The 13,829-nt window shown below is 46.4% G+C and overlaps 3 protein-coding genes across 5 annotated transcripts; 1 reads left to right on the top strand and 2 right to left on the bottom strand.

Annotated features, from left to right (window-relative positions):
• Positions 1–131: 131 nt before the first annotated feature.
• On the bottom strand, positions 132–4,753 carry nop2 (NOP2 nucleolar protein homolog (yeast)). Of its 2 annotated transcripts, none has more exons than XM_088388212.1 (16): positions 4,625–4,753; positions 3,943–4,069; positions 3,800–3,842; positions 3,645–3,712; positions 3,213–3,508; positions 2,866–3,082; positions 2,585–2,784; positions 2,369–2,458; positions 2,199–2,286; positions 1,971–2,111; positions 1,698–1,837; positions 1,534–1,623; positions 1,290–1,412; positions 1,121–1,218; positions 888–1,024; positions 132–808 (listed from the first exon to the last, which is right to left on the bottom strand). In XM_088388212.1, exons 2-16 carry the CDS (start codon positions 4,046–4,048, stop codon positions 378–380), a joined length of 2,268 nt encoding a protein of 755 aa, XP_088244338.1. In that variant the 5' UTR covers positions 4,049–4,069; positions 4,625–4,753; the 3' UTR covers positions 132–377. The 2 variants fall into 2 exon arrangements, with proteins under 2 accessions (XP_088244338.1, XP_088244339.1); XM_088388213.1 differs by having other exon boundaries at positions 3,943–4,102; positions 4,625–4,717.
• Positions 4,754–4,899: 146 nt separating this feature from the next.
• Positions 4,900–6,546, top strand: emg1 (EMG1 N1-specific pseudouridine methyltransferase). Its single transcript, XM_088388264.1, has 5 exons — positions 4,900–5,078; positions 5,211–5,312; positions 5,447–5,588; positions 5,665–5,870; positions 5,950–6,546. The coding sequence occupies exons 1-5, from the start codon at positions 4,929–4,931 to the stop codon at positions 6,061–6,063; spliced, it is 714 nt and encodes a 237-aa protein (XP_088244390.1). The 5' UTR covers positions 4,900–4,928; the 3' UTR covers positions 6,064–6,546.
• On the bottom strand, positions 6,246–12,404 carry kel (Kell metallo-endopeptidase (Kell blood group)). 2 transcript variants are annotated; one of them, XM_088388205.1, is made up of 17 exons: positions 11,930–12,403; positions 10,965–11,217; positions 10,663–10,887; positions 10,466–10,587; positions 10,234–10,392; positions 10,095–10,166; positions 9,839–10,030; positions 9,271–9,431; positions 8,938–9,190; positions 8,774–8,872; positions 8,628–8,705; positions 7,777–7,883; positions 7,619–7,708; positions 7,478–7,545; positions 7,259–7,413; positions 7,104–7,193; positions 6,246–7,029 (listed from the first exon to the last, which is right to left on the bottom strand). In XM_088388205.1, exons 1-17 carry the CDS (start codon positions 12,011–12,013, stop codon positions 6,883–6,885), a joined length of 2,355 nt encoding a protein of 784 aa, XP_088244331.1. In that variant the 5' UTR covers positions 12,014–12,403; the 3' UTR covers positions 6,246–6,882. The 2 variants fall into 2 exon arrangements, with proteins under 2 accessions (XP_088244331.1, XP_088244332.1); XM_088388206.1 differs by lacking the exons at positions 8,628–8,705; positions 8,774–8,872 and having other exon boundaries at positions 11,930–12,404.
• Positions 12,405–13,829: the final 1,425 nt, after the last annotated feature.

Raw genomic sequence — 13,829 nt, 5'->3', positions numbered from 1 at the left:
CTGCCTTCTCACACAAAATGCGCTGGGTAAACCATCAGTTTCAGTGTCTCCAAAACGACAATAAATGCTACAGAAAATTGACTTAACTGGATGTCAGATGACGTTTGAGTGAAGCAAACACTGCAAAATGATTAAAGAACATGGGTATCTCAAAAATTTATTGTCAGGTTTATGCGAGAACCCATTCACATAATTCAGTCAACAAAACAATTATAATTGCTATTTCATGGTACAATAAAAAACCCAGCACAATATATGTACGTCTGTAGTTACTTTAGCTATGCTTGAATCGGTTGTGGAGAGATTGTTGCATACATCTCCAAAACGACCCAACAAAGCTCTTTTTTTAATAACCTTCTAAACACATACACGTTTTTTTATGATCTCGCTTGTTTCTTTTTCCACTTTTTGTTGAATGTATTCTTCCCCATTGTATTCTTAGCTTGTTGTTTCTTTTTCCTATTTTTGTTCAGATTATTCCCCATTTTATTCTTAGCTTTCATGGGGTTCTCCTTCTGGTTGGCCTGCTTCTTCTTAAATCTGCTCTCAGCCTTCTTCCCCGCTTTCGTCTCAGCCATGGCGGGCGTCTTGGTCCCTTGTCCCGTCACAGTATCTCTGTCCATCCTGGCTATCTTAGCTTTTTTCGGTCCAGCAGGAGAGTTGTTTTTCCCTTTAGCCTGGAAGTGAGGCCTTTTTTTTGCTGCTGTTCCATTTATTTTAGCCTCCTGCTTTAACTCGCCCGCCTCGCCGAGGACGACCTTCTTGGTCTTGTCCGCTTTTTCGTCCGGAGCATCTGCCGTAGCTTCTTCTGTAATATGGATACAAAAAAATATTCCTTAATCAATTCATACTGAAAGTTAGCAAGAAGTGCAGTCAGAAGCGCGTACCTTTCGCTGTGGGTGCAGTTGGAATCACGTTGGAGAATTTTTTAAACTTGGCCACAAAAAAGCCGTCCATGTTGTGAGTGTGGGGGTAAAACCGCCTGGTGAGCTGCAGAGTCGGATGGAACCGGTGAGCTCTGAACCTAAATGAATACACAAAGGCCAGGTACAGTGATTTTGACTTAATAGGAACACATGATGAAAACAAAGGTTTGTATAAAAAAAGTCAGTCTTGTTACCTGGTGAAGCCCTCCTTGCCAAAATCCAGTCCGGTGGGTACCAATTTGACATTCCTCTTCTTCAACGCGTAGTCCACCACCCATTCATTTTCCTCCACCTGGCACAAAACAATTTGTCACAAAAGCCAGATGTGCACGGCAATGTCCGTCCCATAGGCGGAACACGAACCATCACGGAACACGTGCAGTAGACCAGATATCCTCCCGAAGTGGACTGGGCGTTAACAGAGTCGATGGCGGACATGAGCAACTCTTTCTGCAAGTGAGCGGCGCGCAGGATGTCAGCTTCATCCTGTCAGGAAAGTCGACACATAAGCGACATTGCTACAAACAAATGTTTAAAGTTTTGAATTGACAACATTTACAAGGGTAATATATCAATGCATTTTCTCCCTACGAAAATCGCGCTCTACCTTGTTGGTCTTCACAGCAGGGTCTTTAGCGATGATGCCTGTACCGGAGCACGGAGCATCGAGGAGCACTCTGTCGAAGCCGCCCAGGACCTGCGTTGCAACGAGTCTTAGCGCACAACAACAAATTCCAACTCAGCGTGTCAACAAACATCGATTCGCGTCACCTTAGGGAACCGCCTGCCGTCGTAGTTGCACACTAGCGTGTTGGTGACGCCCAGACGGTGGATGTTGCCCACCACGCTCTTCAATCTGTCAGCGTTGGCATCGTTAGCGATGACCACCCCCGTGTTTTTCATCAGCTGAGCTGCGAGAGGCAGAAAATATTCATACACACGCTTCGAGATGTAAACACATTCTCCGCAATCCAATGAGATCCAATACAAGATGTGTGTGTCTGTTAATTTTTGTGTTTTACAGGAATTGACCAAAGCCATTACCGATATAAGTGGTTTTTCCTCCCGGGGCGGCGCTCATGTCCAACACGGTCTCGCCCTCCTGTGGCGCGAGCGCCATTACTGGAAGAAAGCTGGAAGCGCCTTGCAGCATATACTGACCAGACAGGTACTCCGGAGTGGCGCCTATGTCATAACATAGCCACAAAGTCATTTGTCAGCATTTTTAGCTTCAAAAAGAATTGATCATGGTTGACCGGAGGGCAAACTCACCAATGGGGACAGAGGAATCGTAAATGACTAAACCCACTTTGGACCATTTTCCTAGTGGATCCAAGTTCACACCTCTGTTGATTAGGGCCTAAAGAAAAAAGAAAAAAAGTCTTTGAATGTCTTTCTATCATATAATTGTGGTTATGTAAAGGCCATCTGTGCGCATTTACCTGAGCGAGGTCCCTCCTCCTGGTTTTCAATGTGTTGGTCCGAATGGTGACCGGCCTGTGAACTTCATTCGCCTCAAGGAACTCCACCAACTGTAAGTGAGAAAAACATGCATGGTAAAACTGTTAGGCCGAGAGCTGCATTCACGGCGATCATCTAGTTCTCTCATCTTCACTTCCGCTCGCAAGTGAAGGTAACACCGTTTTTCGAACACGCACCTCCGAGGGCGGGAAGAGCTCGATGAACTTCTCGACGAGGAACTCATTGTAGCTGTAGTAGGTGCAAAGATCATTTTTCAGCAAAGCGACGTAGTCTACCCTCGCTTTCCCCGGCTCTCTTTTCGACAAAAAGTTACAAAGGACGTCAATGTTGTCCTTGATTCTTTGGTGTATCGTCTTCAGGTCCACAGGCAGGACTCCTGGTTTGTGCAGATGATAAAGGGATGAAGAAGTTTTGGTAAGCTTGATTTTTGTACATTTATATAGTTTCTAGAACTAACCTTCATTCTCACTCTCCTCCGGTCTAGGAAGCCTGAACTGATCCAAGTCGTCTACGTTGGTCTGCAATGTTTCTTCCTTTTCATCATCTGATTTTTTATCGGCATCTTTGTCATCATCCACCTCATCACTATCATCATCGTCCTCATCATCACTCTCAAGCCCCATAGTTTGCTTCAGCTTCTTTTGTTTTTTGGCTGCACGCTCAATAGGGAGAAGCTACAAATCAGAATGATAACAGGTTTTAGTTAAAAAAATATATATAATAATTCTACTTGTATACTTTTCTTGTGACTTATTGCAACCTGCTGATGGTCGGAATAGTTGGGACACATTTTACTTGACGTACCTCCTCTCCGTCACTTTCCTCTTCATCAAGAGCACCGTAGTCATCTACCATTTCTTCATCATCATCCTCATCATCTTCCTCCTCCAATTCTTTCATTCCCAGTTGTGTGTTCATCTTTGCTTGGTTCTTTCCTTCGTTCTTCTTCAATGGCGGCGCTCCGACTTCTGCCTCCTCCTCCTCATCAAAATCGTCTTCTTCCTCCCAGTGCTCGTCGCTGTCATCTTCGCTGTCGGATTGCTCCAGCTTGCGCTTCCTCTTTGTCGGCTTCAGCCATTTGCTGTTCTCGTCTGTGAAGCCTTCAGAGACCAAACATGAGCAGCCATTAACTTAAGAACTTACGGAATCTTGAATTTAGAATAACATTTAGAATATAAAAAACTTCTGCTATCAACCCAGACATTGTAGAGGAATTATTATTAATAAGGTACTTACCTTTCTTAGCCTGCTCCTCAGCAGCTGCTTTAGCCTTTGCCAAAGTGTTGGCGATTTTTTTTGCGTTTCTGTCAAAAATAAATCATGACATGAATGAGTAAGATGTAGCTGAATATACTGCACATTCGTGTTATGTAATCTCAGCAATAGCTGACCTTATCCTGGCTCTTCTTGACTGACGTTTTTGCTCCGATTCCTCTGCAGGCAGACAGCCAAAGTCAGTGAGATGGATTTTTTTTGGCATTATAATGAACACATTTGTTGTTATATAAAAATCACAAGAAAAGCACATAGTCACCATCTTTTACGAATTTGGTTAACTCTGTTTCCGCCCCTTGCTGCTTTCTGGATTTCCGCCCGGGACCTCGTTTCACCTTGTTGGCGGGATCCAACCTGCGACCCATGATACCTCGCTACAAGGACACCTTGAAAAGACCAAAATAGAGGATGCTCAGCACCTGTACAAAATAACAAACAATGGTGATGCAGTCTTTTTCATGATTTTAGTATCTCATATTGCACTTAAGTTGAGCCATTATCAAAAATCATTGCATTTTACTGTCATAATTGTTATCAATTATCCGGGTTGTGAGCAAATGCAACTGGTTCAAATGTCTTCCTCATATTTTGAATAGCTTATTTGGCAATACAAGTCGGGCAAAATCTGATTGCCTGTTAGTTTGATGCTGTACTCAAACGGTGTAAGCGCAGATCAGACAAAAAATATATAAAAATCTACTTTGTGACCACGATGTCTACATATGTTACATATTCATTCACTTCACGTTGAATTGACTACATGCTACCATGTGACTGAATGTGCATTTATTTATCGGACAGGAGTTAGACGCTTTGGTTATTTACAAAACTGTGACTGCACATAGCATCATTTATGCAATGAGTGGAGACTATAGTCACAACAATGATAAAACACCAAGTGCAATTCTTTGCCATAAAGTCAACAACTGTATTTCACTTACGTTTTGTCCAATTTCTGATCGCAAGTTGAACGAAAAGCACACGCGTGAATTTCCCGACGACACGTTGTGGATGAACTTCCGGTGCGCTATGATGACGTCTATTGTGCCCTAAATTTCTGAGTGTGCTATCACTCTCAAAATCGTAATTTTAGATAAGATATATGTATTTTATATTTTAAACGCGTAAGATTTCAGTGAAACTCTTAAAAGCGTTTAGTTTTGTATTTTAAAACGAATTGTAACGCGAGCATGTTCTTGTAGTGACGTTTTCATTGTGCGACTGTTGGTAACAGAAGAAGTCAAGATGGCGGCCGCCGACGCGAAGAAGCGTGGCTTTGAGCATTTGGACGAATATGAACCAAAACCTGCCAAACATCTCCGCAGCCTACACGATCGCATGATGGAAAGGCGTCTTGTTGTTGTTCTGGAGGGCGCCTCTCTAGAAACCGTCAAGGTAAAACAGCAGCAAGGTCCTACAGTTTGTTTTTTCTAAAACATTAAGTAAGGTGATGTGTAGCTACAAGTAGAGTTAAAGTGGGTGAATGATTACTTTAAAACATAATTTCAATGGCACAAATTGTTACAGGCTGGGAAAACGTTTGAGTTGTTGAACTGCGACCAACACAAAAACATCATAATCAAAAGTGGAAGAAATCCAGGCGATGTAAGACCAGACATCACACATCAGGTAATCATATTTGTCAACATTCTTGAAGCATGTTGACATTTCTTACCTCTGCTATTTGAGTATATTGCAGTATCCTTCAAAACATACACAGAAGCATTTTGTGCCAATGTAAACATGAGATTTTCTTCCACTAGTGTCTGCTCATGTTGATGGACAGTCCACTGAACAGAGCAGGCCTGCTGCAGGTTTACATCCACACTGAGAAGAACGCCTTAATAGAGATCAACCCGCAGACACGCATTCCAAGAACCTTTCAGCGCTTCTGTGGGCTCATGGGTAATTCTACCACATCAATATGAATTTTGTTTGTCATTCTGTCTGAGTCATGGTACCAATGTATTTCCACTTTCAGTTCAACTGCTGCACAAGCTGAGCGTGCGAGCATCTGATGGTCCACAGAGGCTCCTGAGAATGATCAAAAATCCTGTGTCGGACCACCTGCCCCCCGGCTGCCCACGCATCTCCACCTCCTTCTCTGCCGGAGAGGCTGTTTGTCCTCGCACCGTGGTGCCCGAGGGGCCGGCCACCGTGGTGATTGGTGCTTTTGCACATGGAGCGGTGAGTCATGTTTTTTTTTTTTTTTTCTGCATCTGTCATTGGCGTCCAGGCGTGTTTTACTTCTCAGCGTCTTTTGCAGGTAAATGTCGACTACACAGAGAAGACGGTGTCCATCAGTAACTACCCGCTTTCCGCCGCACTCACCTGTGCCAAGATGTGTTCAGCTTTTGAGGAAGTTTGGGGCGTCTTATGATCAACGTTGGCCTGGCAGAACATCCACCATTTATATTTTTTATGGACTGGTTGCAGTTTTTCATGCGTGGACATTACGTGGATCCTATTTTCTATGATGACAATGTTATGACACCAACATTTTTCTACAGTCATTATTCCCATTTCAGAGCCTGTTCAATCATTATCATGGAATCTGTATGCTATATTAATACAAATAGACCATGAGAGTTTATTTTAGAAGAGAACACAAATGAACACCGAACATAATTGTGCAAACAATACAGCACGCAAACAAGGCTCATAATACAAAAATAGTCCTCTTACACATCATTTGATGAAATGGAACAACAGTTTGCCTATGTACACAATGTTACAGCGCATCTGAGGATATACTGGTATTGATCATAAAGATGATGGACATTTTTATTTGTTGTATCGAAACATTTGAGTGTCTGTAGTGCCTGCCCACTCGACAAGCATGAAATGAAAACAACCAAGTAAATCCTTCTGCTTATTTCTATAAATGTTTCTCTGCCAATGACCTGGCGGCTAGACTGGCCAAAGTTCCAGTTTCAAATGGCGGTCAAAGCTAACTAAAAGGTAAGCGAATCTAACCCTAACCCTAATCGGCCGTAACGCACTCACACTCGCCTGTCAACATCCAGCCTACCGGTCGACATGGTAACAAAAACCCGACCTGCCATTGGTCGAACAGATCGTGGGCCGGCCCCTAAAACGGGCTAATTTCAGCAAGACAAGTTACAAACGTGTTATTGAGACACTCAAGAACTGTTTTGAGTTATGAAAAAAAATGCATAATATTTCTCCCGCAACACTTTCAACAGCTGTGCGACGAATACCGGCGAGTTGTTTTGGGGCATTGCAAGGTTGTGGGACAAAGATGAGATTTGGCACAAACGGCTGTGACGAGGAAGGACGGCTCGATTGGCATCAAGTGGTGATAGCGGTCAGCGTCACAGTTGACCTGCGGGAGGAGGACACGTCTGAGTTGGTGGCGGTATAAAAATGATTTAAATGCTCGCACAGACTCTCAAGTACCTGAGAAAACGCTACAAAAAACAGACGCGTGGTGGAGAATCCCGAGATGGACGTGTCTGCCGGCTGCTTCTCCAAACTCTTCTGATACGCCTGTCGAAGAAAACCCGCTGTTATTCTCTTACAGCCGCGCGGTAGAAAAAACTCAGATTCCGGACCTCCAGTGCGATCTGCAGTGCCGAAAACTGCAGCCACACTTCCTGCTGCTGTGCCGTGGTCAGCGGAGGTGCCTCGCTCTCATTGTTGGTCACCGAGCGGTAACTGGACCACACGCACTGGCCCACATCGCGCACCGTCACGCTCTGCGAGTAAACTACGAAACGACACAAACGACGACATCAACGCAGGGTTGATATTTGCACGCAAAGTTTTCTTACTGTCAGGGAGAAGCACGTGAAGGAGGTCTTTGGCCAGAAGGAATCCCAACACGCCGTAATTCATAGCTCTGTTCAATGAAGGAGAGAATTACATGATTGTTTCCCCAAAAAATAGATCAACATAATTGTGCAAAAGCTCACCTCGGGTATGTGGGATGGAAGAGAGGAGGGATAAAAATTCCCATGGGAACGCTCAGCTCATTGCCAAGAAGAGACGGCGTGACAGAGAGACTTGGAAAAAAAAATCAGTTAAGCTTTGTACGAATGCGCATTGGATGGAATATAAGTGAGGCACGTACATATCGGCGCTGATCCAGTCATCATGCAAGAGTCTGCTACGCCGCTTTTGCAGCAAGGACAGCAGCTGCAGGTAGTTGGAGAAGAAGCTGTCTAGGCTGACGGACACCTGGAATTGCACAAAACCAGAGTCGGTAACCAGCCTCATCTTTTTGAGCGGTGACAAGGAATTTTGAGGCACAAGGCAGGACCAAAAAAGAAATAAAAACAAATACTTTCCTATACAACACTGGTGTCAAACTCAAGGCCCAAGGGCCAGATACGGCCCGCTACATCATTTTATGTGGCCCGATTATGCATCAAATTCCTGTCATTACTAGAATTGCAAATTGTCTTCACTTTTAATATATATATATATTTTAATATTTGACCAGTTTTTACTCATCTGACTTGAAAACGAGTTATTTGTCAGTTTGTTTTGTAGCTTTTACTGTGTATAATATGAGGTGCTCATACATTTATTTGGGTTGACAGTCATAATGGCCCTCCGAAAGAAGCTATGACTACAATGTGGCCCGTGAAAAAAAAAGAGTGACACCCCTGCTATACAACAATAGGGTCCTGCCTGAACCAAGAAGTGGCTTGCTAATATGCTAACAGACAATAATAAACACTCAATGTCAATTCAACTGTTTTCATTAGGGTGCACATTCAAACCCACCCCTTTCCAAAAAATTATCATTTCAATACATATTTTTAATCGTCCATCTGAAAATATCACATTGTTCTCTGATCCATGTCGAAGGGCTAAACTGAAAAGTTATGAACAACATTTAAACATCAGATGAATCCGTGTAAGAATTGTGTTTACGCATTCCAGGGAGGGAGCAGTCTATTTTGGGAATTCATTTACCTCAGAATAAAGCAGGTCAAGCTCAGCCTCACTTGATTTTTTTTCTGTACTCCCAATTTTTGGAGTTACAGACTGACCCTGAAGGCAGAGAAACCATTATTTGTAGCCACTGTGAGGTTTGAAGGCAAACTTGTGCTCTTCATCACCTTTCTCATAACAAACTGGAGAGTCTTCTGATTGTGCCACTCGAGTTTGTAAAGTTGGGACTTGAAGGAGGACAGGATATTTTCAACAAGCTCGTCCGCCTGCCCGACAACAAAGATGTTGGGTGGAAATATATCACATTAATGCGCTCGCGACGTCTCCTCACCTCCCCGCCAGCGATGTTAATTCCAAGCAGATGTGCCAGAACTCTGTCGAAGCCTCGCTCGGTTTCCAGCACGCAGCGTTTCCAGCGAGGGGCCGCGGTGAAGCCTTCACTCAGAGGCTTTGAGTCAAGATCGCCTTGCCTCACCCCTACGTGGCCCACTGAAAAATTATTTGCCGTTTCCGAGAATCTGGAGTCCAGGGCGGGCAGCAGGGTGTGGAGCAAGTTGAGCAGCATGAAGGTGTGGAGGGGGCCACTGGGCAGAACGACAGCGGGTCCTGAGACTAAGCGGGGAAAGCGCGAAAGGGAAGGTGCCGGATGGGGCACTTACAGTACCTGGGGCTCAGCTCGTGACCGCTCATCCATTTGCCGATGATGTGGGACATCTGCACCACGTAAGGCAAGTTGTGCAGGAGGACGTGCTCGTCTTCCGTGAGCGGCGGGGAATGGAACGCGGCCTGCAGGCAACCCAGCCAGTCCACAGCCGGCGCCATGCTCTGTGGACCGACATGATGAGATGAATTTGACAGAGCAGGAAGCCATTGCAATAAATACAGGGGGCCGAGTAATGTTCCTGGGGGATCTCCACAACCCCAATTTGTTGTGTGGATCACTTTTTTATATTTATAGTTGCACTAAATGAGGCGGGATGACAAAACACTTCCAGGAAATAAACACCAACAAAATATGAACTGACATTGTCATTGATATTTTATTTTGTTGGCTAAACTGTCTTTTTAGTCTAAGCTATTTTATTAGCTTTCGGTCATTTTACTGTCAAAACGAGTCAATTACAATACTTTGTATGTACGGTATGGGCCTTTACTTGCCAATGTTTGCTCCCCACTCAATGCTCCAAAGCCAACAAAAAAAAACGTCCAGTATAAGCAATTGAAAGGGTCACCTGCAGCTCCTTGATGGTCAAGCGCTGAGAGAGCTGCCCCTTAGCCTTGCGATGGCTCAGAGGCGCCATGGCAACAGCAAGCTCGGAAGACAGCGAAACGAAGGTGCCGACGTGGATCATCCTGCTGCTGTCTGGCGGGGATCCGAGCAGCGCCAGGTACCGACTGCACGAATCCAAGAAAGGATACAGCGTCTAAGCGAGCAAGAATGCGTAAGTACAACGATACAGAGACACGCCAGCGGAACATTTTACCAACCTCCCTTATAACTTGAGACTTTTCCTTCTCGCTGATCCATTCGATCGGGATCAAGAGGTCGGGCTGATCGATCTGCAGGCAGAGCGAAGGCCTCAATGTCGTGTGGCATGTTGGAGGCATGTGAATACAGAAGACTGACCTGTATGTATCGTTTGGTGGTTTCGCCGGATGCGTCGGTGGGGTCTTTGTCCACGTAGGCGTTGAAAAAGGGGAAGGTGGCGTAGTCGCGCATCAGCACGCTGAGGGTGGAGTTGAAGTCAGTCTGATTCCACTGGCCCGACACGGACCAACCTCCAAGCTGCGGTGTGACAACACGTGGCAAAATGAACAAGATGCGTCCCAATACTTTTGTCCGTTTTGCATTGACTCACTTTGTGGATGAGCGCGAGGAAAGGCTCCTCTCCAGCGATATCCAAGGATTTGGTGTCCAAGCAGGTGCGATAAAAAGCTTTTGCTTTCTGCACAGCTGAACTCACGAGCCCGTCATTTGATTCTAGAAAAAGTGAAAACAATTGTTTTTATTGGTTCTCATGTTTGAATGGCTAAACATGGGTCAAGACTCCCTTGCCTAAAATCTCCCTGAGATACTGCAGCAGCTCAGTTTTTCTGTCCAGCGTCCTCTTTTCTTTTACGTCTCTTCTGGATTTTTCTCTCTGGTGTCCTTGGGCTTCGGATGAAGATCCGTCGGGTCCGCATGAGAAGAGGAAGTAGTCGCAGGGGTGTGTGAAAGGGTCCGCTGACATAGAGAGATGAACCGAGGCCCTCTGACAGGATGAGGAGTTGCAAGGGCTTGCTACAAGGAACGAGGAGACAAATTAGAACTCTGAACAATATCTGCATTTAAGGCGTTTCGTGTGTATTTGGGCCCACCGAGAACTTCCTGCTTCCAGTTCCCGCCACGAAGAGAGCGATGTATGTAGTAAACCATCCCGAGGAAAACGACGCACAAACAGAAGGCCAAAACCAAGACCCAGAGTGAACACCTGCGCTTTATCCACCCCGGTTTAGTTCGTTCAGCGGCTGGCTGGTCCTCGAGGTCTGACTCTTGTGGCGGTGTCGACTTCGGAAGCTCCGGCTCGATTTGTTGCTGGGGCTCGGCGGGGTCTTGGGTAGAGAGTTTCAGCTGAAACAAAGATTGGTTGGGAAGGAGGTCGCTGATGGCTCAGGCTAGGACGTTCATGAAACAAGGCAAACCCTGATTAACGATGATGATGCTCGCAGGGTATTTATTTCTCTCCTGTTAATTTTAATGCTATGGTATGATTACAGGTGTGTCATGTGACCAACAGATCCTTAAAAAAACAACATGGTAGACACAGCACAATATATCTTGATTGTTTTGATCATTTTCAAGAAAACCATGGGAAAATTACCGAGATATCAGGTCTCACTATTTTTTGTCATCATGATTATATTTGTCTAAACAAATTTCTCCAGAGTTTGATAATCTGTCAACACCAGCAGACAGATGAAAGTCCTCTCATAATTGTCCAGTGGAAGTCTAGTTGCTAAAAATGTGATTAGCAATTAGTCGAAGTCAAGTTTTAGATGATAGGCGTAAAGTTGACGCTTTGATTAACTGACTGAACCCGACAGAATCTGTCTTGACCGTGGAACAGCATCAGAAACAGTTTACTGAAGAACAATTTCCTTCTTAAGGGAGCTGGAATGAATATTTAGCTTCTTTTGGTATAAACAAAATTATAAAAGAATAAAATCAAATCAAAAGTAGCAGTACCAGAGTCAACAGTCACTTCCTGATACTGTGACTTGTGTTTAAAGTTAAAAATGTAAACACACAAAATAAACACACAAAAAAAGGTTTTCTGTCCTACCTGAGGCCCTTTTGGAGTTTCACTCATTCTTAACATTTGGTTGTCTTTCTGCGTTTCTCCGGCGGCGTTGACCATCTTTGACATCTTGTGTAAGTGTTAGAGCTTGGGCCGTCCCCCTCACTTCCTCCGTCATCTCAACTCAGCCGTCATCTGCTCTTATCAGTCAGGTCATTCTTCTTGCCAGAGTGATTAAAAAAAAAAAAAAAAAAAAAAAAACCTCTCCAGCACATATACACTGCAGATGGTATTTTTAGTTTATGTTCAGGTACTTTCAGGGTATGCTGGAGACAATTAAATGCTGATGAACAAGGTTGCAATCTGCAACATTGCATTTTCCTGCCATGTTTAGATCACAAGTCTGACAACAGTGAACACATAAATTCACAGCAATTGACTTTTGATTATTGTTACGCTGCAATGGAGATGTGCGAACAAATTATAGAACGTCAACATTCCAAAATGCGCACACATGCTGTCGTCATAATCAGCGTAACACACAGCTGGTGGCAACTGATAGAGATGTTTGGTTTCCACCAACAGCGTGGTGCGTTTCCGTCATGGGGGGGGGGGTCAGGGTGTCACGTTTTGCACTCATCACGTGTCACAAAAAACTTGGTCTTGCACATGGGTACCTAATGAAATGAAATACCGTATTTGCCGGTGTACAGGTCGACTCGGTGTATAAGTCGACCCCCTAAAATTCGACGGAAATTTACGATTTTATGATATATCCTTTGTATAAGTCGAGCTCAATTGTTGCATTATATTAAACTTCAAAATTCAATATGCGAAATTTATTAACGAAATGTGTTCAAATTCCGGGAGGCCGTGCGCATGCGGCTGTTTATAAGCACCGCGGAGGAGATCGCGGCCGGCGAGCTCGCGCACGCCACCCGGCACCAACGGGAGGCCGGAAATAGCTCCAAGCCGAGCGGATCGGCACTTTATAAGCACCGCGGAGGTGGTGGCGGCGCCTCATTCGACTTCCAGCGGCCGGCGAGCTCGCGCACCCGCCCGGCACATCCGGGAGGCCGTGCGCACGAGCCAAGTGGCCGAAAATAGCCCCTGCCGAGCGGATCGGCTGTTTATAAGCACCGCGGAGGTGGTGGCGGCGTCTCATTCGACTTCCAGCGGCCGGCGAGCTCGCGCACCCGCCCGGCACATCCGGGAGGCCGTGCGCACGAGCCAAGTGGCCGAAAATAGCCCCCGCCGAGCGGATCGGCTGTTTATAAGCACCGCGGAGGTGGTGGCGGCGTCTCATTCGACTTCCAGCGGCCGCCGAGCTCGCGCACCCGCCCGGCACATCCGGGAGGCCGTGCGCACGAGCCAAGTGGCCGAAAATAGCCCCCGCCGAGCGGATCGGCTGTTTATAAGCACCGCGGAGGTGGTGGCGGCGCCTCATTCGACTTCCAGCGGCCGGCGAGCTCGCGCACCCGCCCGGCCCATCCGGGAGGCCGTGCGCACGAGCCAAGTGGCCGAAAATAGCCCCCGCCGAGCGGATCGGCTGTTTATAAGCACCGCGGAGGTGGTGGCGGCGCCTCATTCGACTTCCAGCGGCCGCCGAGCTCGCGCACCCGCCCGGCACATCCGGGAGGCCGTGCGCACGAGCCAAGTGGCCGAAAATAGCCCCCGCCGAGCGGATCGGCTGTTTATAAGCACCGCGGAGGTGGTGGCGGCGCCTCATTCGACTTCCAGCGGCCGGCGAGCTCGCGCACCCGCCCGGCACATCCGGGAGGCCGTGCGCACGAGCCAAGTGGCCGAAAATAGCCCCCGCCGAGCGGATCGGCTGTTTATAAGCACCGCGGAGGTGGTGGCGGCGCCTCATTCGACTTCCAGCGGCCGGCGAGCTCGCGCACCCGCCCGGCACATCCGGGAGGCCGTGCGCACGAGCCAAGTGGCC

This window comes from Syngnathus floridae, chromosome 10, assembly GCF_059516105.1.
Source record: "Syngnathus floridae isolate MCC-2025c chromosome 10, RoL_Sflo_1.0, whole genome shotgun sequence".
NCBI lineage: Eukaryota > Metazoa > Chordata > Actinopteri > Syngnathiformes > Syngnathidae > Syngnathus > Syngnathus floridae.
The sequence above is the reverse complement of the archived record's forward strand: the minus strand, read 5'-3'. Positions and strand labels throughout refer to the sequence as shown.